A 23,986-nucleotide genomic window follows, 5' to 3' on the forward strand; every position below is an offset into this window, starting at 1 on the left:
GCCTTTTTCACAGGAACCCAGAACCTAGTCTGAGAGGGGAGGACTCAGGGCCTTGGGAGCCTCCTCCGTCTGCCAGACTTCAGAACTGCAGGGCTGGGGGGGACCTGCATGAGTCACACCACCTGGCACCTGGGTGGGGCCTGGGGAATGACTGGGTCCCAAGGCTTTATGACCAGACAAGCAAACAGCCGTCAGGAGCAGTGACTAACTGAGCAATCAGATCCGTGCTGACCCCAGAACCCAGGTCTCCTGGTTTCTAAGCCAGTAGAGCATCCGGTGGACTGTCCATGGAGCTGTTACAGTGATTCTGTCTGTCTGAGGAGGTGACATGACACGTGGTTAAGAGCACTGGCTCCAAAGCCCGCTGCCTGGATCCTAACCCCGGCTCCACTTGCTACCCGTGTGACCTGGCAAGTTTCTTGACCATTCTGTGCCTCAGTTTTCTCACCTGTAAAATAGGGGTAGTAGTCCCCACCTCGCACAGCCATCCTAAGGCTATTAGATGGCTATTGTATGTCAAGTGCTTAGAAAAGAGGGCAGCAAACCTTTTCTGTAAAGAGCCAGATGGTAAATACTATTTACCACACGGTCTCTGTCACAACTATTCAACCTGCCATTGCAGTAGGAAAGCAGCCATAAGGCATGACTGCTTTCTAATGAAACTTTGTGAAAATACGTGGTGGCCCAGATTTGGCCCATGGGCTGTAGTTTGCAGACCCCTGGCTTAAAGCAGTGCCTGGCACATCGTGCTACCTACTTGAAGCCAGGACTCTGGTTACTTATTGATGAACTTAATGTACATGAAGGTTTAAATCTGCAGTGGTGAGGGGGAGGAGGGGGTGTCTTCTTGCTAAGGACCAAGCTACTCCCTATGTGGAGTGTTTATCTTCCTTGGCTAGGACCTCTCCAAAAAAGATTTCCAACATTCCTGGAAGTGACAATAACCAAAAATTCGCCTTTACTGAGTGTTTACCGTCTGCCACGATGATGTCAAATCCTTTACCTAGCTATCTCCTGTGATCCTCAGGATGGGCCCTTCTTATGTATTGCCCTTATTTTGCAATATGGAAAGTTCAGAGAAGACAGGACCTTTGTCCAAGGTCAAGTTAAGGTCTGAACCATGAGGGCAATGACCTCAGCATGTCTTACTCACTCTTACACCCCCAGTGATTAGCATGGGGCTGGCACATAACAGGGACTCAAAAAACATGTCAAATTAATACACGGACACGGTAGCTCTATTCACAACATTAACATCCTTCTGTTTCAGCAGCTTGTCAAGTAACATCTCAGGGCCTCAGTTTCCAGGGGGATAAAATGGGCAAATAACACCTACTACATTGAGTTGCTCTGAGGAATTAAAGAAAGTTACCCAGTTGAGTCCCAAATCAAATTGCTGACGGCGCCTACTGACCCTCAGGAACTGGCTCCTGCTAGCTGACCTCGGCCCATCTCCTCTCCACGCCCCAGCCCAAGGCCTCCTCAGATACGTGCAGGCCATTCCCACCTCTGCCCTTTGCTCTTCCTGTAGCCCCTCCGAACACTCTTCCCACCGGGGCTTCCCATTCACCTGCGCTGGCTCCTCTACATCCTTGGGCCTCGGCTCAGCGGTCCCCTCCCGGGAGAGCTGTCCAGGCGGGCCGCTCCCCCTCTCTATCTCATCACCTGCTTATTTCCTTCATAGGTGCTGACCTATGCTTAGCTGTCTCTGACCCATTTCCCTCCACCTGTTTAGGGTCTCCCCTGCTGGACTAGAAACTTCGTGAAAGCACATCCCTCACCTGCCTCTTTCATCCCTAGGCCCCTCACCTGGTGCATGCTTTTGGCTCAGGATCAGTTCCCCATCTTCTCCTGGTGGGAGTGGGAAAACACAGAAGGGCTGGGTGGTCCCACAGACAAACAATGTTCCTTTAAAAAGCAGCCAGACTGCAACAAAGTTAACAACACTTAAAAGTCATTTCCCCCTTTTATCCCTTAAATTCTTCACTTCCTGGAAAAAAAAAAAAAAAAAAGCCACTGAGGGCCTCTGGCCTTTGGGCCTAATCCGGGCCTGAATTGCTGGGCAGACAGAGCTCGGCCTCTTCCAGACAGAGGGGAAAAAAATAACTCAGGTCAGAAGGCTGGCTCATTGTGGCCTGTGTCCAGGCCTGCACAAGAGTCCTCCCGCCCAGGACACCTTTGATGAGTAACCTGGATGAGTGGACTTAGCAGATAAAGTAAAAAACAAAAAACACTGCAGGTCAAACGGTTACTTGTCTTCAAATTTCGTACAATCGGTCAGACTAAAATAGCCCACGGAATAGTTGTTTAACTACATAGGAATCTAACAGATACCTCCAGAGCGCACCGGCACAGAGCACATGCAGTCATCAAACCTGATAATACCGGGGCTAGAAAAGGCCCTAATAATCATAATCATAATAATACCAAGAGCTACCATTCAAGTGCACAGCGCCTGCCCACAAGGTGCTAGATTCTTGACATGCTTATCTCATTAAATCCTTTCAGTGACCCTAGCAGATGGGGGGTGTATGAAAATATTTTGGAACCAGATAGAGGTGACGGTTGTACCATATTGTGAATGTACTAAATGCTGTACACTTTAAAATGGTTGATTTTGTTATGTGAATTATGCCTCGATCCCCGCCCCAAAAATGTCACTGCGTGCACGCTAGCCGAAGGACTCCTGACTGGAATGAGCATGTAGTTACACTACACATACTGTACACATACATTTACTGACTGGTATGAAGTACTGACAGACCGCAATATGGTAAATATTTGACAAAGGGAAAAAACCATGCAGAGTCACTCCATTCAATAAACACAGAACGTGCCAGGTACGATGGGGCTGAGGGGCAAAAAGCCCTGGGAGAGGGCAAAATGTCTCATGGTCAGGGGGTGGGGAGGCGTTGCCTCTTGGGAGGAGGTGACATTCCAGCTGAGAGCAGAAGTGTGAGGAGCCGGCCATGGGCAGAGCAGGGGGAAGGGTGTGCCGGCTGGAGGGAACAGAGGCTGCAAAGACCCGGAGGGAAGCACTGGGGCCTGGGAGGGGTGGGAGCAGCAGGAGTTGAGGTGGGAGGTAGGCCGCTCTAGAGGCCCTGGAACAAGGTGGTCCTCCGGCTTTCACTCCCATCAGAATCTCCACTTTATAGATGGGGAAACGGAAGCTCAGAAAAGGCAGTAACTTGCTCAAGACTACACAGCTTATAAGAGGCCAAGTCGGTGTCTGAACCTGAGTCTGCTTAATTCCAAAATCCCTGCTCTTAAAAATGATACAACTCGGGGGCTTCCCTGGTGGCGCAGTGGTTAAGAATCCGCCTGCCAATGCAGGGGACACGGGTTCGAGCCCTGGTCTGGGAAGATCCCACATGTCGCAGAGCAGCTGGGCCCGTGAGCCACAATTACTGAGCCTGCGCGTCTGGAGCCTGTGCTCTGCAACAAGAGAGGCCGCGATAGTGAGAGGCCTGCGCATCTGCGATGAAGAGTGGCCCCCACTTGCCGCAACTAGAGAAAGCCCTCGCACAGAAACGAAGACCCAACACAGCCATAAAAAAAAAAAAAAAAATGATACAACTCAATAGAAGTGAGAAAGAATACAGTTCAAGGGATACTTTGACAGGGCGAGGCTAGTGGGCTCTGTGGGTGCAGAGAAGGGACACGGTCTAGAAGGGACACAGGATGGGAGGTAGTCAGGGAAGGCTTCCAGGAGGAAGTGACACCAGATTGAAAGATGAGAAAAATAGTATGCCTTAAAAGGAAGTAAAGTAATAGCCTCATGGTAGAGGGAACAGCAGGAGCTTCTCAGGCTCAAAAAGTAACATGGGAACCGTCAGGCGGGGGTGGGGGTGTGTCTGTGGAGATGGGAGCTAAGATGGGGACCAAATCACTAAGGGCATCCTTTCAACTAGTGTTTACTGAAGACCTCCTATACACCAAGCACTGGGCTAAGCAGGGGGATGCCACGGTGAGCCAAACAGGCCCAGGCCCTGCCCTGCTGCAGCTTACCACCTAGTAGGAGAGCAGAGACATCATAACAACAGTTAACACCTACATGGGCCATGGCAGCCAGTCCCCAGGACGGCCCCCTGTGATCCTCCCCTCCTAATATTCACGCCTCTATACAGGCCCCATCCACACCGAACAGGGCTGACCCACGTGAACAATAAAAACAACACAGTGTGATTTCTAAGACCAGCTCATAAAAGACACTACAGCTTCTGCCTTGCTCTCTCTTGGATCATCTGCTCTGAGAGAAGCCAGCCACCATGTCTCGAGGACACTTAAGCAGCCCTCTGGGAGGTCCACATGGAGAGGACCTGAGGCTTCTTGTCAACAGCCAGTGTCAACTCACCATCCATGTGAGCGAGTCATCTTGGACAGGATCCTCCAGCTCCAGGCAAGCCTTTGGATGACTGCATGGCTGGCTGACACCATGACTGCAATTTTGTAAGACAGACTGAGCCAGAAAAGCCTAGATAGGTCACTCCCCAGTTCCTGACCCACAGAAACCGTGAGGTAAGTGGGTTCTAAGCCTCTAAATTTTGGGATAATTTGTTCCAAGGCATAGATAACTAATTTAAGCACTTACTAAGTTATTTACATAAATTAATTATCTGAATCCTCATAATGACCTCCTGAAGTAGGTACTTTCGTTATTTAATACATAAGGAAACTGAGGCACCAGGCACTTAACTGCCTTTCCCAAAGACAAAACCAGTGAATGGGAAAAAGAGGATTTGCATCTGAGAATCCAGAGTCTAGAGTTGAAACCACTACACTATAGCTGCCAGCATGGCTGTGGGTATACTCCATCATTCATTCATTCATCACAGGTTTAGTACCTACCACGTGCCAGACACTGTTCTAGGTCCTAGGGGAACAAGAAAAAGCTCCTGATTTTCATAGCACCCACATTCTAGAAGGAGAGATAGCTAATAAACCAGGAAATGATCAAGCGACATGACTTCAGATGGTGCTAAGTGCTTTGAAGGAATAAGCAAGGTCAGGGTAGGAGATATGGGGGCACTTCTCCAGACAAGATGACTCCAGAGGTCTGCCTCTCTGAAGTGACATTTGAGCAGAGACCTGACAGGAGCAGCAAGAGGCTGCCATATGAATAGCAAAGAGAAATGCACTCCAGGCAAAGAGAACAGCAGATGCAAAGGCCCTGAGGCAGAAATGACCTTGATATGTTGGGAGGAACGAGAAGGCAGTCAGTGTAGCTGGAGCAGCATGGGCTAAGATAAGGCTGTAGGTGATGAGAGCCTGCAGAGGTGGGCTGGGGTCCTTGCTGGCCTTGTTGGAGGCCTGGAGTTTGTTCTCAGAGCAGTGGGAAGCCACTGAAAAGTTTTAATTAAGAAGGCAAGTATTGTCTACTCAGCTATAAAAACGAATGAAATAGTGCCATTTGCAGCAACATGTATGGACCTTGAGATTATCATGCTAAGTGAAGTAAGTCAGAAAGAGAAAGACAAATACCATACGATGTCACTTACCTGTGGGATCTAAAATATGACACAAGTGAACTTATCTGCGAAACAGAAACAGATTCACAGATACAGAGAACAGACTTGTGGTTGCCAAGGGGAAGGGGGGTTGGGGGAGGGATGGATTGGGAGTTTGGGATTAGCAGATGCAAACCATTATACATAGAATGAATAAGCAACAAGGTCCTACTGTATAGCACAGGGAACTATATTCAATATCCTGTAATAAACCATCATGGAAAAGAAAAAAAAAAAAAAAGAAGGCAAATGTTGTGATCTGTTTTATCATTAAGAAAGATACACATTTCCCATTTCTGTAAACTAGACGCCCTTTGTCTCCTGACCCCCTCCAACTGTCCTCCCAAGATGCTCATACAGTGTGTCATGGTTTACAAACTGCTGCAAAGTTATAAACACAGTCCCTTCTGAGCCTCCCACTCATGCTAGTGGGTACAAGGTCATAAAATATCATCTGTCCAAGGGACAGGGAGAACCTTTTGATTAGAGGCGCTAGTTACAATACTCATAAAAAGATGCTTAGAGAGCCCCTTGAACACCCAGCAAAGATCCAAGGAAGAGGAATCTCCTTGCCTTCTGTATGGGAAACCAGGCTTGGCATCTTAAATGTGATGAACTGTGATAAAATAAAAGAAAGATAAATAAAAAATCATGTGGAAAATACTTGAATAGCTATTACTGAAAGGCTGAAATTGAGCTGATGCCAGCACTATTAATACTGCATTAGAAAATAATTAGCATCAAAACCCAGTCTTTTTGCTGATTCCCGAGCAAGTTCCCAGAGTTTGGGTCTCTCTAGATGTTTTTCTCTTTTTCTTCTTCTAGATGTTGAGATCAATCCAATCAGAGGGGCCCAATGCCCAAATCTACACTCATGCTTTACTGTAGATCCTTGTAACAAAATCTCTATTCTCAAATTGAAATAGAAAAAACGCTGCAGATAAAACTCACAGTGGGGAAGTTGAAGCCAAGGTACTAGGTATTGGAAGCGTTGTCCACACAGACACACACACACACACACACACACACAAAAACCTCACAGTGGGGTCTTGTGTTTTGTTAAGGGCAAATATAAGATATGAATGCTGCAAGGAAGCCTGCCTGGGTGCTGGCAACTTTTCTATCTTGACTGAGTAGCGGTTGTACACATTTATGTAAAAATTCACAGAGCTGTACACTTCAGTCTTAAGTTTTACCCAACAAAAAAAGGGGAAAGCATATACTTGGCTGGCTACCACTGATAGTGCCTTTCCTGTATCAAGCACTCTGCTAGGCACTTCACACATTTTTCTCTCAACTAATCCCACCAACATCTTATTCCCATTTTACTGCTGAAGAATCTAAGGTTCAGAGAGGGCAAGTCACTTACCAAAGATCACACAGCAATAAATAGCCGAGGCAGAATTTAGTTCTAAGCCCATCTAATTGTAAAGCCTCATATGTTTGGGAGGCAGGCACCTGGTATCAGAATGTTAGGGCTCACAGGGATCTCACAATCTTTTCATTTAACATCTAAGATTATTTTGAGACTAGCCCGGGATCCCTCGACCAGCTTTGGGAAGGCAAACTCACCACTGTCGAGACTCCCATTCTAGTGCTCCTTTTGGTAGAGCATGCGCTCTCTGAATTGGGTGAGGATGGGTTGGAGGAGGGAGACCAGCAATAAAAAAGATCCGTTTTCCCCCAAGCCGGGAGGTGGAGAGGGGGCCGGGCCCGCGCCGAGCTCCCAGCACCTCGCGGCCGCTTGCACCCGCCGGCCGCCTGGAGCCGGGTCCGCGCCGCCCTACCTTGGTGGATGAAGGCCTGCCTGCTGGGCCTGCCGGGCGGGAGCGCACTGGCACTGGACTCGCTCATAGCTGCGCCCCGCGCCCCCGAAATGCCGCCGGAGACCCGCTCCGGCCGCCGCCGCCGCCGCCGCCTCCTCCCGGCCTTCCCTCCCGGAGCCGGGATTCCAGATTCCGGGGCCGACGTCACAGAGGCGGAGGCGGGGGCGGGGGCGGGGCGCCCGGCGGCCCTTCCCACGCCCGCCCCCGCTGGACCACCCGAGCCGCCCTGCGCTGGGAGGCGAGGTGAGGGCAGGGCGCCGTGGAAGGGTGCGGCTCCGCAGCGTCGGGGACCTGGGATGGGAGACGCGGCTGGAGAGCCGGAGAGACCCGGGACAGCTCCGTCCAGCGGCCGCGAGGAGGGGAGGCCTCCCAGATTTTAAAAAGTGTAATAAAAATAACCAAGACGCCGAACAAGTGTATCTAGTAAGTTACCATTTGGGTACAAAAAGGAAAAAAAAAAGAGGGGGGGGGGAATGTATTTGTACATGTTTGTAAATGCATAAGATATCTTTCGAGTGGGGAGCTGGGAGGCCTGGATGAGAAAGGTATGAGGGAGGGTTTTTCACTACGTGCCGTGTTTGTCTTTTAAAATTTGCACCTTATCCACGTTTCATCTCTGCCTCTATCCAGGTACAGCTTATAAGATAGAATGAAAAGGAATTAGCAAATATAAATAAGTGCCTAATAATTAAAGAAATGTGATTGTATATACATTTGTATACAAGTAACTTCCAAATTAAATAAATGGGAAGTGTAGATAAGTCGCCTATGCAGAATAATTCTAAATAATTTATACAGCTCCTTAAAGGAGGTGGAGCAATGACTCCGCAGTCGTTAAGTGTGGACTGCACACAGTGACTTCCCTCCGAAGAGGACAGTATGGAAAGGGAGGGCGGGGCACGGCAAGTAACTACCTGAATAATACCTGACAAACACTTTCTCAGACAGATGATCAAGTTCAACATCAACAGTGACGTCATGTTGATGGTATGCACCCTTGATATGATGGGATGGGAATGACACTCTACCTGTGTGGGTCTTTCTCCCCCAAACCCATAACTTCAGCCAAATCATAAGAAAAACATCAGATAAACCCCAGTCAAGGGACGTCCTACAGAATACCTGAACAGCTACACAAGACTGTCAAGGTCACCAGAAACAGGGAAAGTCAGAAACTGTCACAGCGAAGAGGAGCCTAAGGGGACGGGGACATGACTGCTTAAATGACCACTTAAGTGTAATATGGTCATCAGGATGGGAATGTGGAACAGGAAAAGTAACAACTATGCAAATCTGAATAAAGTATGGGCTTTAGATAATAATACTGTGTCAATACTGGCTCATCTACTACTGATGTAAGATAGTAATAATCACAGAAACTGAGTCTAAGGTGTATGGAAATTCTCTGTGATATTCTCAAATTTTTCTGTAACTCTAAAACTATTGAGTCTAAGGTGTATGGAAATTCTCTGTGATATTCTCAAATTTTTCTGTAACTCTAAAACTATTCCAAGATAGAAAGTGAATTTTTTTAAGAAGTAATTGCCTGGATCAAAATAAATGCTATTTTTATTGTAGTTAAGGGTTGGGTCACTGAGTTTCCATTTGGAAACTGGTTTCTAATTATTCCCTGAGTGAGCTTGGCCATGTGACTCAACCTCTCTGAGCCTCTGTTTTCTCACCTGTAGAAAGGGTTGTAGTGAGAATAATCCCCTGAAGTGCCTGGCAGAGCATCTAGGGGAAAAACAAACAAACAAACCTAATCTGATGCCAACCTCACACAAAAGAAAATCCAAAGATATAAATGTAAAAAATAAAACCATGAAAGTGCTTTTTAAAAAAGTGTTTTTGTTTTGTTTTGGGTTCGGTTTTGTTCATTTATTCAAACTACATAAAATTTTAAAATTCTGCAACACAAGCAATGACATTTTTATGAGGCTGTTCCTTGCAGTGTTGTTTATACTAGCAAAAGAAAGAAGTGGCCTAAATCAATATAGATACGAGGCTGGTTAAATACATTTTGACACATACAGCCAGCGATCAAATAGCTGTATATGTAGACATATAGAAAGTTCTATGTGTGGAAATATACAATTAAGTGAAAAAAGCAAGGTGCAGAAGAAGTGTATTAGGTAAGCTACCATTTGGGTAAAGAAAATACAAGAATATGTATGTGCTTGGAAATGCATAGTAAATTTCAGGACAAGTTGGGGGTATTTACTGATTATCCTTTTTTCTGTATTGCACAGATATATTACCTATATATGCTTGAAGTTTTAAAAAATTACCTCTAAAGTCTGTGGCACAAAGCAGTGTCGACAAATGATGCTTATTTCTGTCGTGAGACAGTGCCTCCCTGTTCCCCTCCTCACCAGAGGCCACCTCCCAGCCCCTGATCCCAGCCCACAGATCTGGAAGGAGATGGATGGAGCCTGCCAATTCCAGGTGCTCATCTCCCTCCTACTGGTCTCACCCGGCACCTGGCACCTGGCCCTGGCTTGGTCTGCATCCCCAGCCAGGAGAGGCCTCGGGTTCTCTCTGGGGCAGGGGAATGAGCCCAGTATCCTGAAGGAAACTCCTTCCTCCCAGGAGATGACTGATTTTACAGGAATAGAAATAGGGTAGTTCTTTGGGAAAAGGTCTCAGAAATCTCCTGTTGGAAGGAAATAGAAGGGGGACAAGGCTGGTAGCCGGACAAACAGAAATTTAGACAGAAGGATGGCAAGTAGGACAGAAAGCAGAATCAAACATGGAATTCTTGATTCCATTTACGTATTGCTTTATTTCAAGGGGAGGCGTATGTCTTCCCACAGCGCCCCCTATCAGCTTTATCTGTCCTAGCACTTTATTTTTACTACTTGATTTGTCTGTTTCCCACACTAGAATTCAGTATGAGGAAAGCTATGGCGGGGTCTCTCTTTTATTATTAGGATAATAATAATAATAACTGCCACTTATTGAGGACTTACTCTGTACCAAATCCATACCATGCATTACCTCGTTTAACTTTCGTCATCCCTAAGAAGACAGTAGGAACCTTCAATCCCCATTTTAGAGAAAAAAGAACCAGGGTGCAGAGGGGCAGGGTGGAATCAGCCCTCTGCTTTCCTTCGCCACCAGCGATCACCTAACCCAAAGCACCACCGCCTCTTCCAAGGCGAGGACTGCCTCCTGACTGTCTCCCTGCCTTGTCCAGACCTTGTCCACCAGCAGAGCCAACTTCTCAGAAAGGAAATTGATCTCGTAATTTTCCTGCTAAACATCCCCTCCTCCTCTGGTTTCCTCTTGCCACTTAGAGTACACCCTCGCTCTCCTTATCATGCGTGGAGCAGGCTTTGGGGGATCTGTCCAGCCCCATCTCCTACCATCACCACTGTGGCTGGCTTCCTTTCTCCTCCTATCTGAACACACCTATCTGTTCCTGCCTACGAGTTCATGTTTGCTGTTTCCCTCTTCCCAGAGCCTGCACCTCACACTTGCCCCTGATTTTGTCTGCTTCTCCCTTCACATGGCAAAATATGGTCACATTGCAGCCCCAAGTTGATATAAACTCTGAAAAGACTGATGAGAGGTCTCTGCGTCACAATTCCCAAATCCTGGGAGGGATAGTCTGATGTGTTGTATTTGACTTCAGTGAAGAGTAAAGGACTTCCCTGGTGGTGCAGCGGTTAAAAATCTGCCTGCCAATGCAGGGAACACGGGTTTGATGCCTGGCCAGGGCAGATCCCACATGCCGCGGAGCAACAAACCCATGTGCCACAACTACTGAGCCTGCGCTCTAGAGCCCACGAGCCACAACTACTGAAGCCCGCATGCCTAGAGCCTGTGCTCCACAACAAGAGAAGTCACTGCAGTGAGAAACCCCCACACTGCAGCGAAGAGTAGGCCCTGCTCACCGCAACTAGAGAAAGCCCACGCACAGCAACGAAGACCCAACCCAGCCATAAATAAATAAATAAATAAATAAATTTATTATTTTTTAAAAAGAGTATTTTTTATTTAAAAAGAGTATTTATTTAAAAATAAATTTTTTTAAAATAAATAAATAAATTTATTTTTAAAAAGAGTAAATTTTTTAAATTTATTTTTAAAAATGACTTGAGTTTTGTTTTCTCTTTCTGCTGGGAAAACAAAGTTTTCTTGAAATATTGAGCTGCTTTTGATAATAGATTGTGTGAGTTTCTTTGCATTTCAGTGATTTATTACAACCTTTGAGATCTTTCATTTTCACTTTGGTTAAGTGAATGGGTTAGGGTGATTTCACAGTGACCTATGATCCTATTTGACCAGGTGTTTTGAACTTTTGATATTTTTGACAAACTTCCCAAAGATCAAATTCGAAATGAAGTTCAACTCTGAGGTTTTCTGAGGGGTCCCTGGAACACTTTGTCAACGAAAATTCAATTAACTATCAAGAAGGAAAAAAGTGAATTCTATTCGAGCCAAACTGAGGATTATAACCAGGGAAGCAGGTGCTCAGAAAGCTCTGAGAACTGTTCTGCCTGTCAGAAGTGAAAGGCACAGTCATATACATTTTTGAGACAAAGGATCGTACATCAAAATGACATACTGATATTTTACATAAAGTTCACCTAGGATACATAGTCCAGGTACGCACGTACAAAGCAAGCAGCAAGTCACCATGACCCCTTTCAGAGCTGGGAAAGAATGCTATTTTTTAAGAAGTTAGGACCTCCCTGGTGGCGCAGTGGTTAAGAATCCACCTACCAATGCAGGGGACACGAGTTGGAGTCCTGGTCCAGGAAGATCCCATGTGCCACAGAGCAACTAAGCCCGTGCGCCACAACTACTGAGCCTGCGCTCTAGAGCCCTTGAGCCACAACTACTGAGCCCACGTGCCACAACTACTGAAGCCCACATGCCTACAGCCTGTGCTCCACAACAGGAGAAGCCACCGCAATGAGAAGCCTGCGCACCGCAATGAAAAGTAGCCCCCACTCTCCACAACTGGAGAAAGCCCGTGCGCAGCAACAAAGACCCAACACAACCAAAAATAAATAAATAAGTTAATTAATTAATTAATTTAAAAAAAAAGAAGTTACATTGCTTGTGTCAGAAGAAAGAAAAAAAAAATTGATCTTTACAGTTGAGCAGGCATTCCCGTCTTTGAGAAGGTGTGGTCAATGTGTAATGCAGATACTTGCTGCACACTAGCAGGGGATGGAGGAGGCCCAAACAAACACACAGAATTTTATGTTTAACTTTTTCTTGTCCTGCCTTAAAAAATAAATTTTGTTTCATCAACCTCAAAATATTTGTTTTCTCTCCATCTCAGAGAGAGGAATATTAAACTAATTTAGACTTATTTGGTATGTTAAATTATGTGGGAAGCATTGTCAAATGAATGGTGATAAACGTTCTTAGGTTACATTTGTACGGGTAAATTTTTATTAACATAGGTATTCTAGAAATTATATGGAACTCCTAAAAAATGGGATGTCCTAGGAAATGTTATCAGTGATAATTCTAGTAATTATCTTAAATCGTTGTATGTCACAGCAGTAACCAAGTTTAATTGTCAGTTGCATTGTAATCAGGTCTTTAACCATTTTTTTAGTCCTGTCATTTATAGACAGTTATTGTACTCTGATGCTTTTGTAAAAAAATACTTCAAGAAGATTCACAGAAAGGACTTTCTGACAAGTGCAGGTTTCTGATAACTTTCAGATCATATACCACTCACCTGCGTAAGAAATTAAAGAATTCCCATGGAAAACCTGATGGCTTCATAAAACTGTTAACAGAAGATTAAGATCAAGGATTACTCACATAGGATTGAGCAAACTGATGAGTATGGTTGTAATTTGGGGGTTTTGTCTGAAATATTATTGGTTTTTAATCAGTGTTTTCCAGATATTAAAGAAACCTTTCCCCTCAAGCTAATTATGACTTATAGCAATTTGGTAAATTGTACTTTTGTAATGTAAGCAGCTCTTTGCCGGAAACTGCCCTCAGCAGGAAGCCCCTTTTCTTGTCACTTTAGCAAAGCTATATTGTAACTAACTTTTAAACCAGACACCCATATGCTTTATTCCTCTCTGGCCCAAGCACACCTTTCAAATCTTTTAATCACACAATACCTTGCCTAAATTGTCGGTTCTTTCCGTAGATCAAAGAAGTAGACATGAAGAATAAGTAATTAACATATGACCAGATCTTTTCCGTAGCATCCCCTTCAGAAATCTCCCAAACAAACTGTGACCAAACTGTGTGAACAAGATAACATCTAGAGGAAGATCGAAGGAGTCGACAAGGCTGCACACAGTGGGGCATGGTACTGACTCTGACCCCCATCTCAGTGATTAACTGAGATCACTTCTGTTTCCCTTTCAAGACTTTCACGGCCCAGCAGAATCTTCAGAGGTGGTTTCTGGGGGATGCTGAGTCCACCCGTCTCTGCAGATTGCCGGCATTCTGATTAAAGGCACCTGTCCTTTCTACAATTTGTGAGTATTGATTTTGTAAGTGGTGAGCAGTGGAGCCCGATTCATTCGTTGACAGTAAGTAGAACTGAAACATTTATCATTTCTCTCAATCTGATCCCTCCAGAATTTGGAAACTCTTAGGTTCCCAGCAGCTTTATCAGGTAAATAAGGAAGGCCAGCTCCTAACAGGTGCAGGAATCTCAAGGTATTTTGGGGACCTTGAAAAGAGAGAAACATGCTATAGAATCTGTGACATGCCCTTGGTGGGGCTTTTCTGGCCTTGAGAGGTTTTTAAAAAGTTCAGTCTGAGATTCCTTATGATAGGTTCCAGCACAGCCAATTTAAAAGAGCCTATGTGATCAATTAACCAGACTTATTTTGCAAACAAATTAGCTTTAATTTGGCTATATTTGGTAGAAGTGAGAGAAATTTTAGAGAGAGAAAAAGATTATGTTTCAGTGGATATTAAATTCTAGTTTTTGTTAACTGAGGTCTGTATTTACTGCCGAAGACTCACTTCCCAGATTAACTGCTGAAGACTCACTTCCCAGATAGCTCCTTGTTGTTATCTTATTGTAAAGTTTAATTATTAAAAAGGACACTCTAAGTTTGTTTCGGAAGCTTATCACAGTAATCTAACTTTGCATGAAGCTCAGATGCACCTTGACTTGCAACCAGGAAATGATGCATACTGGAAAAGCACAGCCACGTTAGAAGGGACTATATCAGGCCTCCTCTCCTGCAGCTTTTGCACCTGACTTTGACTAAGACCAGCACTACCAGACTGGGATGAGAGGATGACATCTGAAGTAAACAGCTGACTGAAGGTGCCAGATGAGTCCTGTATGCCAGTTACTGTGACAGTTGCTCACACTTTTCCCATATGAACCAAATGTATTTCTTTCTTGGGTTCAATCATATGCAAGTTTCAAAAAAAAAAATCAATCCAATTGCTGGGTTTTTGGCCAATTAACTATGTCCAGTACTCCCAGGTTGCCTTGGTGGATTTCTCTTCTCCAAGGCTATAATTGGATGGCGCTTAGAAATTTTATTTTGAAAGAAAGAAGTTCTAGCACCGTGCAAGCTAATGTTGCTGCCATTGTCACTAAGTGAGACCGTCTTACACAGCCAACTAATGATGCATGTCATTTCATCAACTAACACAAATATTTAATGAAAAAATTTAGTATATTTAATAAACATTTATACACCATTTACTATGGGTCAAGCATCGTTCTAAGTGCTTTACAAAGATGCCTCATATATCCTCTCAACATTCTTAAGAGCTGGGCTGGGACCGGGGTGGAGGGGAGCGGAGAGAAGGGGAGAGACACTTACTCTCAGGTGCCAATCCAGCACTTGGAAAGCCCTGAGTGTCTCCTTATATGCTGTGCCCAGGCGCTGTGCCTGCCTTACTCTAGGCCCAGCCCTGAACTGGAGGTAGATACTATTATTAGAATTGATGAAATAAAATTCATATTTTATGGGAAGACAAAATTTAAACATAAAAATTTTCTTTGCCTGTTTGGGCCTCCTCCCTCCCCTTTAGTGTGTATTACGCATCTGCATTAACCAGACCTCCTTAGGAGATAACATTCCTTCTTAATCTTGTAAAGGGTCATGATGACCCACTACTTGATAACTCCTTGGGAGATAACCTTCCTCCTTAATCTTGTAAGGGGTCACTATGCCCCACTACTCACTTTGCATGTGCAGATCTGGATTGTGTAAACTGTCAGTACGTCATTTGATGTATAACACTTTATCCCCAAAACATATATAAGTGCTTTGACATCTAACAGGTGGAACAGTCCTCAGAGCTTTCTGTTATAATCCTCAGGTTGGCTCAAATAAAATTTTCCATTCTTTTTAATTTTTATTTTATATTGGAGTAGAGTTGATTTACAATGTTGTATTAGTTTCAGCTGTACAGCAAAGTGATTTAGTTATACATACACATACATCTATTATTTTTCAGATTCTTTTCCCATATAGGTTATTACAGAGTATAGAGTCAAGTTCCCTGTGCTATACAGTAGGTCCTTTTTGGTTATCTATATTATATATAATAGTGTGTATATGTTAATCCCAACCTCCTAATTTATCCCTGCCGCCCACATTTCCCCTTTGGTAACCATAAGTTTTTTTTCTAAGTCTGTGAGTCTCTTTCTGTTTTGTAAATAAGTTCATTTGTATCATTCTTTAGATTCCACATATAAATGATATCATATGATATTTGTCTTTGTCTGACTTGCTTCACTTAGTATGATAATCTCTAGATCCATCCATGTTGCTGTAAATGGCATTATTTCATTCTTTTTTATGGCTGAGTAATATTCCATTGTATATATGTAAAATTTTTCTACTTCTTTCTTAGATCGACTACTGATTTTTTTTCACTGACATAGAAAATGGTAATATTTTTCTTATTTTCATGTAATTTTCCCCAGTGTTGGCCATGTAAAAGACAAACAAACAAAAAACAAGTGACCCTGATTTGGTTCCCAAAGTTTGTTGGAGGAACTTTATTGCTTTGTATACATCCTACTCCATCACACCAAGAGGCACGTGATGTCAGATTGTCGCGTAATTGGTGATGTTAAGTTTGTATGCTTTGTTGAGGTGGCTAGTTTGGGAACGTTAAAGCACCAAGTTTGAAACATTTTGACTTACTGACATCCTGGTTATATCTGTAAGTAAATTTGATTCCTTTTGTCAACATTAATAATCTGTCTTTTGGCTTCTTTCTCAGGGTCAAGATTTGGGCTGATCAAATCTTTGCAATTTCAGAAAAAAGTAAAATACCAGAGTGACCTGTGATCATCAGCATGATAGAAACAATACGGGCACAGTAGAGAAACTTGTGGGCATCTGATTAAAGAAGAGATCCAGGGCAACAGCACCAAAGGGATAAACCATCTCCTGTGACACCATCTCACCTGGTATCTGAGTCCCTTTAAGAAGAAAGAGTCAAATCCAGATTGTGGGGCATTCCTGCACGGCAGCTGGCCTGGACGTTTCAAAAATGCCAGTGTCTTGAATGAACACACACCCCCAAATCGGACAAATTAAAGATTAAAGGATTAAAGGATAATAAAGAGGCATGAAAATAAATGCAGTTCCTCCCCAGGTGGGCCTCTCTACAGGGCTGCTTGAGTGTCCTTACGACATGCTAGCTGGCTTCTCCCAGAGCAGGTGATACAAGAGAGAATAAAAGGTCTCTTATGACTTTGCCATTGAGGTAACATACTGTCATTTCCACAACCTTCTACTGGTTTCATAAATCGGCCCTGTTCAGAGCCGGAGGAGAACACACAGGGACGTGAGCATCACAGGAGGAGGATCACGGACGGCCATCGTGGAGGCTGGCTATCACAACACCTACCTTGCAAGGTTGTCGTGGGGATCAAACGCATCACCATACGGAAGGGATTCCAGACCCACGCTCTGTATACTGTAAGGGCTCCTAAACGTTACCTTTTGTTATTATTGGCCCAGAGGGAAGCGGTTTCACTTTCTTCAGCTACTTCACTGTTATTGTAACCAAAAGTGGGTCCAGCTGCTCACCACTCAAAAACCAATAAAGAGGCAAGGTTGGTGGAAAGGAAAGTTTGCTTTATTTTGGATGCCGGCAACCGGGGGTTTGGGGGAGAAGGTGGACTCCTGTCCAAAGGCTGACTCCCCCTCGCTGACAACCAGTGGGCAAGAGCTTTTATAGGTGGAGGGAGGGGGCTCCACGCAGAAACAGCACAGCCAGCTCTGACAGTCATGTTGAAATTGGTCCTGCGGTGGTCTGACCAGCATCATCTTGATTGTTCTAAGTCCAGGTAATCTTCAGTTCCAGGGTCGGTTTGTTCCCATTTCTCTGAGGCCAATTCTCGGAATCGTGGCAGCTTATGTCATGGCTACAGTCTGGTCATCACGGACTGGTCAAGTTAACTTCTTCTACCTGGTGGAGGTTTCAGTATCTACAAGACAGCTCACAGGATAAGGCTCAGAATATTATCTATAGCCCTTGCGAAGGAACTAAAGGTCCATGACTTTGCTTACTGACTAAACTATTATTGTTTTGTCCTGTATGATTGCTTTTCTTTGCTTCTGCATTTTCTCACTTCCCTGATTAAGCTTATTCTTTGACTAAAGTTTTTCCACAGACAAAAGGCAGGCTGGGGACATGGGGGGCAAGGACCATAGGGTTCTGCTATGTTTCATTACCGTTTAAAAAAATTTTTTTTTAATTTTTAAAAAATATTTATTTATTTATTTAGGCTGCTCTGGGTCTTAGTTGCGGCATGCCTGCGGGATCTAGTTCCCCAACCAGGATCCAACCTGGGCCCCCTGCATTGGGAGCGCAGAGTCTTACCCACTGGACCACCAGGGAAGTTCCCTCATTACCATTTTTAGGATAATAATCTTTTGATCTTTAATCTAGTATGCCCCTCAGAATCACATGGATTTTCAGCTTAATATTGCCTTTTAAAATAATTTTAATTGTCTTTTGAATTTATGAAAATAATAATGCTTGTTCAACTTTTCAGAAATATGTATAAATATGCATGTTTCCAATGACACAGAAACAAGAATAAAAACTAACATCCCTCTTAATACTCTGTCCTGTTTCCCTCTCCAGCAGTAACCACTTTTAAGCTTATGTTCTTCTGACCACTTTACCTTAACTTACAGACATGTTATGCTGATATTTAATAAATGGGATTCTAGCGTATGTGTAAGTCAGTGGTTTAGAAACTGGTGGAACAGTTTATCTTGGGAATCATGCCTGTTATGTCAGTGCATTTAGAGGTCAGTCAGCCTCCAGTACCATCCTACTCCCCAGTGCCTGATCATTGGGGGATTTTTTTCTAGGTGTTGAGGGGATATTTTCCTAATTTGTGATTCCATGTGGGATGGAATAATGGAATTGTGACAAAGTTTGATCCCAAATAAGTCACTTGGCTTGACTCCATTTCAAGGCTACAATGCGAAATTGGGGAAAGTCTGCAAGCTCCAAGGAGTCGAACGCTGGCTCTGATGTTTGCTAGTGGTGTGTCTTTGGGCAAGTTTCGTTTTTCTTTGTTTGTATTACTTTCTATCCCTCAGTCTCCATATTTGTAAAGCTACCTCATGGAGACGTTAAATGAGGTCATACATGACGTCAAGTGCCGGGTGGGCTCCCAGCCCGAGGTACTTAGTATAGGTTGGTTCCCTCTCCGGACGCAGCACCTTCGGGACAGACTTCAGGAACTGCCCACAAGGGGGCACAGGTGAGCGGGTGTGAGCGGATCGCAGCCTTTGGGCTGAGCGCAGTCCCTGCTTCTGGAGGCTCCGGGGCTACGTTTGTATTCATTTGCAAGCATCCTTGCAGTGTGTAAACACCATCCTCTCAGGAGATGGCAGAATAAAATCATGTCTTGGATATAATGAGTGCTCCAGGGGATGGCAACGGCTCTGCTTTGCCCCTGGGGAGCCTGCCTTCTGGTTCCTAGGGAAGTTTCACAGCTACTCTTCCCAAAGCATTGAGTCAAATCCCTTTTGTGACCAAGAGCCTTAGTTTCACCACCTTTAAAATAGATGGTGTCATACTTTCCAGTCCCTCCCCATCAGGTTAGCTGAAGAAATCTGGGCACAGTTGGGGGCAACTCAAAAAAGTACTTGGATGGACACAAAGTAACATGCTTACATTTAAAAAAACTGGCTAATGGTAACATTCCAGATCTCATCTCAGTTCAACCCTCAGAACAACCCTGTGAGGTAGGTACTATTATTAGCCCGTTTGACGATTGAGAAAATGGAGGCACAGAGAGGGTTAGCGACTTTCCCATTGTTATACAGCTAGGGAGTGGTGGAGGCAAGTTTCAAAGTCTTTCCTATCCAAACTGCACAGCTTGCATGTCTAACCACTGCACACACAGCCTTTCTGCTTGAGATAAAGACACCTTTATCAGAGTCAGAAGATGTAGTTGAATTATAGTTCTTTTACCACAGTAAATTGGTCCTGGGCAAATCCCCTGGTTTTATTTATTTTTCCATCAGAAATTGGGGTCTGGACAATTCCACTCCTGGGTATATATCTCAAAAGCAAAAACACTAATTTGAAAAGATACATGCACCCCAGTGTTCATAGCAGCATTATTTATAATTGCCAAGATATAGAAGCAACCTAAGTGTCCATCAACAGATGAATAGATAAAGATGTGGGATATATATACACATACACCCAATGGAATACTACTCAGCCATAAAAAAGAATGAAATTTTGCCATTGGCGGCAACATGGATAGACTTGGAGGGCATTATGCTAAGTGAAGTAAGTCAGACAGAGAAAGACAAATACTGTATGATATCACTTATATGTGGAACCTAAAAAATACAACAAGCTAGTGAATATAATACAAAAGAAGCAGACTCACAGACATAGAGAACAAACTAGTGGTTACCAGTGGGGAGAAGGAAGTGGGGAGAGGGAAGTGGGGAGGGGAAAGATAGGGGTAGGGGAGCAAGAGGTACAAACTATTAGGTATAAAATAAGCTTTAAGGCTCTACTGTACAACATGGGGAATATAGCCAATATTTTATAATAACTATAAATGAAGTATAACCTTTAAAAATTGTGAATCACTGTATTGTACTTCTGTAACTTATATAATATTGTACAGCAAATATACATCAATTAAAAATAAAGAAAAAAAAGAAACTGGGGCCTGGGGGTAGTGTGACTCTTCAGTCCCCTAATATCCCTCTCATGGGGTTGTGTAGGTATCAAGTGTGATAAAGGGTGTGAAAGCACTTTGCAAACTGTAAAGCGATGTACACACATGTAAGGGGCATGCTGACAAAGTTGAAGATGATGACGGTGAGGAAACAGTCATGGGCTGCAGGGTCCTCATTGAATTTGTGGGCTGGTTTATTTCCTTCTCCTGTCTTACTCTCAGCCCCAGTGACTGTATTCATTCAGTGAATACCAAGTGCCTACGACATGCCCGGCTCTGTCCTGGGTACTGGAGATTCATGAGAGAACAGAGCAGATGAAAGCTCCTGCCCTCAAGAAGCTTACATTCTAGTGGAGGGAGGCAGACAAGATACACACATCCCTATAATGTGCCAGGAGGAGACGAGTGCTTTGGGAAAAAATAAGCAGGGAAAAGATAAGATGGTAGGTCCTGTTATTGTCCCTGTTTTACAGATGAGGAAACTGAGGCACAGAGATTAAATAACTTGCCCAAGGTTATGACGCTAGTAAGGATACAGCAGAGCTGGAATTTAAACCCAAGTAGTCTGGTTCAGAATCCCTGAACTTAACATTTACTTTAATTAAGTGATTAACTAAGTGAATTAATTTTCAGTACATGTTGGCTGTTATTGTTTTCATTATCATTGATTCCTTCACCAAGCAAGAAAATTCGACAGAACTGCACTATATAAAATAAATTCAGACTCATCATGTGACCTGTTGCCTGGGGTCTTTACATGGGCTGCTCGCTCTGCACGTGCTCCCCTGCTCCCCTGTTTAACTCTGACTCCAAGTTAACTAACTGAACCATCACTTTCTTATGGAAGTCTTCCCTGACATCCAGTAAACGCCTCCAATTATAAATTCTTACAGCACCCTCCTTGCTTGCAATAATCACAGTTGCATTTACATCATCATATAGTTTTTTAGATTGTGGTAAAACACAACATTAAATTTGCCATCTTAACCATTTTAAAGTGTATAGTTCAGTAATGTTAAGTATATTCACATTGTTTTGCAACAGATTTCTGGAAATTTTTCATCTTGTGAAATTGAAAGTCTATCCCCACCAAACGCTGATTCCCCCTCTCCCCTCCCCCCTCCTCCCAGCCCTTTCTACTTTGTTTCTATGATTTTGACTACTTCAGATACTTCATGTGAGTGGAATGATACACTATTTGCCCTTTTGTAACTGGTTTATTTCACTCAGCATAATGTCCTCCAGGTTCATCTATGTTGTAGCATGTATGATATTGAATATAGTTCCCTCCTTTTTTAAGGTTGCATAATATTCCGTTGTGTGTATATACCACATTTTTTTAATCCATTCATCTGTTGGTAGACATTTGGGTTGCTTCTACCTCTTGGCTATTGTGAATAATGCTGCAGTGAACATGGGTATGCAAATACCTCTTTGACATCCTGCCTTGAATTCTTTTAGATGTATACCCAGACGTGAGATTGCTGGATCATATGGTAGTTGTACTTTTAATTTTTTAAGGAACTTCCATACTGGTTTCCATAATGGCTGCTTGGCTGCACCATTTAACATTCTCACTAACAGTGCACAAGGGTTTTTTGATTTCTCTACATCCTCACCAACACTTGTTATTTTCTTTTTCTTCTTCTCCTTCTTGTTCTTCTTGTTCTTCTTGTTCTTGTTCTTCTTCTTCTTCTTTTTTTCTTTTGATAGTGGCCATCCTAATGGATATGAGGTGGTATCTCACGGTGGTTTTGATGTGCGTTTCTTAATGATTAGGGATGTTGAGCATCTTTTCATGTGATCGTTGGCCACTTGTATATCTTCTTCAAAGAAATGTCTGTTCAATCCTTTGCCCATTTTAAATCTGGTTGTTTGTTTTTTGCTATGGTGGTGATGGTTGAGTTGTAGGAGTTCTTTATATGTTCTGGATATTAACTCTTTATCACAGACATGATTTGCAGATACTTCCCCCACTTCCTTAGGTTACCTTTTCTAGTCAATGTGCATTTTGTTTAACAGACCTCTCTCACCTGGCCTGACAGTCAGCTCTATGAGGCCACTGGCAGCATCTGTCTTGCTCCCTACTCTATTCCCCCAGTATCTGGTTGCTGGAGGAGGTCATGGAAAGGACATGACCACTAGGTGACCAGACAGCTGGACCCAGCAATTGGAGGCTTCTCACCGCCCCCCCCCACCTCCCTGACCACCCCTGCCGCCGTCCTGGGAATGTACATTCTGCCCACCCTTCCCACAGTGGGAGCTGGTTTCCAGAAGGCAAACTTGACAGAGTAAGGTGCTGTTGAGACCATCTGGACAGTGCCCCTGACTGAACCCCTTTAAGGCTTCTCTGTATGTTAAGATTCTGGCGGGTGCCGGCAGAGATCTTGCAGCACCCAAGACAAGCCTTGTAGGTAGGTTCTCTTGCTTGTTAGACTTGCCACCTACCAATCTGGAGTGACCTGCCTGTTTCTCTGGCCTTTTCTTGCCCTTTGTATACTAGGACCAATTTCAGATTTCACCCGGGAAGCTCCCAAGTTTGTGAACCAACACAGGCTTCATGCTTGGTACATAGTAGGTTTTCCCCAAATGTTTCCCAGAGGAAATAAGAAAGGGCTGAATAAATTCTAGAACGGAGAACTGGGAGAGGTTATTTGGGAACACCCTATGGGTTCCTGCCCAAGATCAGCACTATCCAATAGAAATATAATAGGAGACACATCATTTTAAATGTTCTAGTAGCTGTGTTTTAGAAAAGGAGAAACAGGTGAGATTAATAATAATTTCATTTAAAAAACTATATCCAAAATATTATCATTTTAACATTCAATTTAACACTTGTTAATGAGTTTTTTAAAAACTCTTTTTGGTCCTAATTCTTAAACACATCTCAGTCTTTGGAGCCACAATTTCAAGTGCTCAATAACCACATGTGGCTAGTGGCCAACGTTCTGGAGAGCGCAGCCCTAGTCCGCGCGCCCTCCGGGTCCCCTGGGCGCCCGCAGCACCCAAGCCGTTGTGCAGCATCTGGTGGGCGCTCTGTAAGGTTTGATCAATGGAAGCAAAGAATGAATGCAGACTCGAGGTTAATGAATAGAGGTCTCGGACGCCAACAGGTGTGCTAACCCAGCACTCGCAAGAACCTGGCTCGATTCCACGAAAAAAGCAATCGGCCCTGCAGGCAGGAAGTCCGGCGCGGGTACAGGGACGCGCCTTCTACCGGCTGCCAGGCCCAGTGTCGCCGACGCTCCTCGCGGGTGAGCCAACCGGGCGGCGGCCGGAGCGCCAGGCGCAGGGGACGCGAACTTCGGTGGGAGGTGAGGCGGCCTCGCCAGGACGCGGGGCGGGCGCTGGGGCTGCCTTGCCAGGTATCCGCCGAGTTGGGCGACGTGGAGGAGCCCCCTGCCTGACTCCGAGAGGGGGTCGATGGGCAGAACAAGGCGCCCCAGCGGGGCGTGTCCCCAACGCGGGTCTGCAGCGGGGTGGCCCCGGGTGGCAGC

The 23,986-nt window shown here is 44.3% G+C and overlaps 2 protein-coding genes across 3 annotated transcripts in view; one reads left to right on the forward strand and one right to left on the reverse strand.

Annotated features, from left to right (window-relative positions):
• Positions 1-7,426, reverse strand: part of TMC7 (transmembrane channel like 7) — a 52,950-nt gene extending 45,524 nt beyond the window's left edge. For both annotated transcript variants that reach the window (XM_082362467.1, XM_082362466.1), the window contains exon 1: positions 7,295-7,426. In XM_082362467.1, coding sequence (XP_082218593.1) covers positions 7,295-7,361 — 67 coding nt within the window. In that variant the 5' untranslated portion in view covers positions 7,362-7,426. The remainder of the gene's footprint in view (positions 1-7,294) is intronic.
• Positions 7,427-7,649: 223 nt separating this feature from the next.
• Positions 7,650-23,986, forward strand: part of TMC5 (transmembrane channel like 5) — an 82,998-nt gene continuing 66,661 nt past the window's right edge. The window contains exons 1-6 of the mRNA XM_082362417.1: positions 7,650-7,756; positions 13,004-13,145; positions 13,689-13,800; positions 13,904-13,984; positions 14,431-14,606; positions 16,532-23,803. The gene's annotated coding sequence lies outside the window, so the exon portion shown is untranslated. The remainder of the gene's footprint in view (positions 7,757-13,003; positions 13,146-13,688; positions 13,801-13,903; positions 13,985-14,430; positions 14,607-16,531; positions 23,804-23,986) is intronic.

Source organism: Balaenoptera borealis (genome assembly GCF_965194805.1).
Source record: "Balaenoptera borealis genome assembly, chromosome: 16".
NCBI classification, from domain to species: domain Eukaryota; kingdom Metazoa; phylum Chordata; class Mammalia; order Artiodactyla; family Balaenopteridae; genus Balaenoptera; species Balaenoptera borealis.